Below are 4,850 nucleotides of genomic sequence, written 5' to 3'. Positions count from 1 at the left end.
GCAAAGGACTTCAGACAAGATGAAGTTTAAACCATTGACACTCCCTCACACCAAGGACAGAAAAAGCTATCAAGAAACAGAATACAGCCCTAGTCAGTTTAGTTCAGTGGAGAGAGTGTCAGCCTGGGGTCCCAGGTTCTATTCCAGGTTAGGGCACATGCCTGGGTTCCCGCTCAGCTCCACACCCAGTAGAAAGCATGCAGGAGGCAGTTTCTCTCATGGATGTTCCTATCTATCTATCTATCTATCTATCCAACCATCCATCCATCTATCCATGTATGTATGTATGCATGTATGTATGTATGTATGTATGTATCTATCTATCTATCTATCCATCCATCCATACTCCATTTCTCTCTCTCTCTCTCTCTCTCACTCTCTCTCATCAATAGAAATAGAAAATATTGAGAAGCCACAGAGTCCTACCAGCTCACAATATAGGAACTTCAGATTCTCCCCCCACACCCGAAGAAAAAATCCCTAACTGCTGCAGGCACACTGAGGCCAGGCCCCCCACTCCACACCCTTAACTGGCTTGGCCCCTGTCACCTGGTCACCATGGAAACGTGCCTAGGCAGTAGCCAACATTCCAGTTCCAAATTCCAGGCCTTGAAAGAGAGAACAGGCACCCACCTGCTTTCACAGGCTGGAGAGGGGAGAACAAAGGGGTGCCTTAGCACCTTCCTGTGCCCACCTTGCCCTGGGGGAGCCAACCCAGGACCATGGAGTCGGCGAACTGGCGGTACTGGGACCCGGTATGCAGCAGCCCGGATGAGGCCACCCTTTCCGTGAGAGGGACAACCCTGAAGGTGGAGGGACCCCAACCCACTGTACGTCCTAGGTACAGGAGATCCCTGGGGCAAGGCTTCCATCTGAGGAAGAAGGACTCACAGATCACTCCCAGCACCCAGGGAGTGGCGACCAAAACGGCTAGCGACCAGGATGCCAGGGCTGCTCCGAAGCCCAGGGCCAGAGCACCGCCCAAAACCAAGGTGCCGCGGAGGACTGGAGCCAAGTCCACGAGGGCGATGCAACTCAAGAGCCCTGTTGGCAGCGGGGTACAGCTCAAGTCCACCCAGGGCTGGACCGGGTGGTCGGCGGCTGAGCCTGGACTCCAGAAATTGCAAACATTTTCTCCCCTGAGCCGCACACTTCATCGGTGGCATGCCTCCACCACCACCTCCTTGGTGTCTGTCGCTCTCAGTGACCCATGGGATGAAGACGTGGGCACCAGGAGTAAACTTGCCGAGGACTTCAATATCCCCCCTTCCTCGTATCTCGGTTTACTAATTGACTTCTTGAAGCCAGAGAAGCCAACAAGAGCAGCGATGCGGCTTATGGAAAAGGCATGGGAAGTGCTAAAGCTTGACCAAAAAGTAAAAGAAGCCCGAATCCAGCAAAAAGTGATATTGGAAGAAACCAGGCTGCTCCTGGATGAGAAGTGCCAGGTTCAGGCTGACACTAAATTCATGCTGGACCACCTGACCAACAAAACGGAAGAGTATAGAAGGGAAATCACCAAGCTGTGGGACGACTATGCGCAAGAAAGTGGGGAAATCCAACGAAAGAGACAGGAATTGGCCTCCAAATATGCGAAACAAACGTCAGAGCTTCAAAAACAGCTCTTGGAGAAGGAAAAGAAGGAATTTGATCTGAAGCAGCAGTTAAGGGCAATGAGGGACATTTCGCTAGTGAAGGAGAAACAGGACAGAGAACTGGAGGCATTACGGGAGGAGCTCAAGAAAGCCCGCGCTGAGACAATGGCAAAGGCCTACGCCCAGTACCTCCAGGAAAAAGCATCAATGGAGAAGCAACTGAGTGAGCCAGACGTAAGCCAATTGGAAAGGAGAGAAAGAAGGAAGATGAAAAAGAGGACCCAGGCCTTGGAGGCGGAGGCAGGGAAGGTTGCTCGTGAGTGCTGCCAGGACCTCCTCCAAGAGAACCAGTGTGCACACAGGAACTTAATGCAGCAGTCCCAAAAGTACCAGGAGGTGCAGGCCACCCTAAACTGCTTACAAAATCTGAAGCAGCAGTTGCAGCAGGAGCAGTGGTATACAGAGTGTTTAATCCGAGGGAGGCAACGACTGCAACACAAAGAGTGCTCCAAAGACCAAAAAAAATTCCCTTCCCTAGGTGCCAAATCAAAGATTAATCTACAGTCATCCTAAACTACCACCGACTCAACAAGGACTGGAGCAAATATTCTTAGATGCTGCATAAGCCTGGTTAGGAAGGCTTACTGGATCTCATTGCTACTTATGTGTTAGTGTGAAGAACTAGATGCGCTTTTCCCCTTCTCCCCCCAGCTGTACGGCTAGGTATTTGTGTGATCAGCTTCTCTTAATTCGGTTTTTCTTTAATTAGCTTTTGATAATAAACAGGTTGTTCCTCAACCCTCAGATAACCTACCACCGTTTGCCAAACACTCATACGTGAAACTAGGTCGAGAAAACCACCTTGAAGAAGCGGAAGGAAAACAGTTGTGTGACTTATTTCATGTAGCCGACTCGGATTTCTTTATAGATAAAACACCTTGAAGGATAGCATATACTGGCTTTATAAAGTGCTTTCTGCTCTGTAAACAAACAACATCCGTTTATCCTCATTCCTTTTGGCCAACTCAGAACACAAAGGCAAAGTGTTTTTAAGCTTTTTTTTTTTTTTAAGTTTGTGCCAGTGACCAGTAGCTCCTTTTATAGTTTACTCATGAGTGAGAAGGTACACTAATAACAGCAAGATCAATAAATGCTAGGCAGAATGACCTTTTGTCTGATGCAGCCCTTACAATTTTAGCTTTCAGTAAATGGGGAAGGGAAGATGGAACGTATATCACGTCAACTCTTTTGAAAATGTTTTCTGTGAAGAAATATCTCTACTATTACTGAGGAGGCTGGATGCCTCTAATTGTTTTAGGAATATGTACAAAAAAGTTTTAAAATATCTGGATGACCTTTTAAAGAGTCTTATGCGGTCTAGTTTCCTAGCAACACCCTAAATTTAAGATGACAAGATTATTCAATGTTAAATATAGTAAGTACTTTAGTTTTAGGTCCCTTATTTCGCTATTTTTTTTTTTTTTACTATGTGTGCATTTAATAGTACATGAAATGCCTTTTGTAGTTAATATGCACCATATATCTATGCCTATTAAATAGAACTGGAAGTGAAATAGACTTTTTGAGTAGTTATTTTTTTTTTTTTTTTTTTTTTTGCCTTTATGACATATTGATAGTTAGACCAGTGATTCATTTGAATCCTGAATCCTAGAACAGGAGTATAACCTACACTTTAACATTGCTCCTCACTGAGAAAATATAATCAACTTTGTTTTCCAAAAATTGCAGTAATTAAAAAATAATTTTCATGAATCTTATTTAATTGATATATAAAATGAATTCCTTTCAATTGTATTTTTAAAAAGGGTTCTCCTTCAATGTGCTTTTAACTTCTAGCTTTAACAGTTTTTCTGTTAAGTAGGTAGTTTCTTTATTAAAGATGATTTTTATTATTAAATATGAAAGCCTATTTGTATTAACAGAAAATCTTTTTAGTAAAACAGCTGTAAGGAATAAAAATTATAGATTAATTATAAAAGTCAGAAATAAAATAGATGAATCAAATGTAATAGTATAGCAACAATAATAAACATTTGTAATAAAAATCAGAAGTTTGTCAGACATTAAGGGGTTCCTGGTCAAGTACTGTTGTAGTGACTTTTCTACTGCTATTTTCTGTATAAATATATGAATGCTAAAAAAATAAATAAATAAATAAGCTACCGAAGGCTTATGAACGTATCTTATTATTCATAATAATGTATCTAATATTTATAGTGCTTTACCTCAAGGCTCTTTTCCCTATGTACAAGATGCTTTTGTATTTTAATTAAAAATTTTTAAAAATAAGTATGCAAATATGTGATAGTAAGATGATGAATTGGCATTTTTATTGTTCCTTCTTCCAAGATCCCTGGAGTGTTGTTTTAGAGCACATGTGTCAAACACAAGGCCCGCGGGCCAAATCCGTCTCGCTAGGCCTTGCAATGTGGCTCGCACTGCGCTGTCATCACTGCACTCCGCTGCGTTTCCATCACAATGACAGTTTATGACTGTTCAGTAAACCATTCGGCCCGCGATTTAGGCTGGATTTTAGATTTTGGCCCCTTCTCTGATTGAGTTCGACACCCCTATTTTAGAGGGTAAGATACCCTCAAATGGAGAAAACCTTAGTAATGAAGTTTGTTTTTTTTTAAGCTGTAAAGGGACTATCAGAATTAGGGTAGTTAGTGTGGATTTAGGCTTGGGGCAATAAGCGGCCAGCCATCCTGTGGGAAAAGAACTTTTGAAAATCTGCTTGTGCTTCTCACCACTGCCATACATGTGGTGACTGAGCTCTCGTCCATGTGGGCTCACGAGGAAATCAGGCTGAACAGAAGCTCTGTGCTTTCCGGGAGACAAGAAACTCCTTAGGTTCTAACCAACGCAGGGCAGTTCCTCCCAACACCTCTTACTCTAACTTACAACCTAAGGATTGCTCCTTTTGATGTTCCTGTTTGCCTGGGACTGTTCTGGTTTTAGTCCAGCATCTCAGAAAATTCTTCAGTCCTAGTGGGTCACCCTAGGCCTATCCTCATACCCATTTCCAGAGAATGATGTGCACATGTCAAATAAGATACTTGGAGAAGAACAATGATTTCAAAAGACAAAAAATAAAATAATAGATTATAGATTCCATCAAAAGCATAAACATTAGAATGGGCTTAAATATTAAAATTGGCCTAATATATTTTAAAAGATAGGAAATAATGTTAGCCATATTAAAACAAAGAAACAAAAAGTAACCAAGTGGAA

At 42.4% G+C, this 4,850-nt stretch overlaps 1 protein-coding gene across 1 annotated transcript; it reads left to right on the top strand.

Annotated features, from left to right (window-relative positions):
- The first annotated feature begins 405 nt into the window (after nucleotides 1-405).
- CCDC121 (coiled-coil domain containing 121) lies at nucleotides 406-3,786 on the top strand. Its single transcript, XM_036457104.2, has one exon. The coding sequence runs from the start codon at nucleotides 723-725 to the stop codon at nucleotides 2,166-2,168; it is 1,446 nt and encodes a 481-aa protein (XP_036312997.1). The 5' UTR covers nucleotides 406-722; the 3' UTR covers nucleotides 2,169-3,786.
- Nucleotides 3,787-4,850: the final 1,064 nt, after the last annotated feature.

This window comes from Pipistrellus kuhlii, unplaced genomic scaffold (genome assembly GCF_014108245.1).
Source record: "Pipistrellus kuhlii isolate mPipKuh1 unplaced genomic scaffold, mPipKuh1.p scaffold_m20_p_3, whole genome shotgun sequence".
NCBI classification, from domain to species: Eukaryota; Metazoa; Chordata; class Mammalia; order Chiroptera; family Vespertilionidae; genus Pipistrellus; species Pipistrellus kuhlii.
The sequence above is the reverse complement of the archived record's forward strand: the minus strand, read 5'-3'. Positions and strand labels throughout refer to the sequence as shown.

Bases quoted from the DNA above. Each gene is read 5' to 3' on its own strand.
- CCDC121 (XM_036457104.2), top strand. From the start codon at position 723: ATGGAGTCGGCGAACTGGCGGTACTGGGACCCGGTATGCAGCAGCCCG.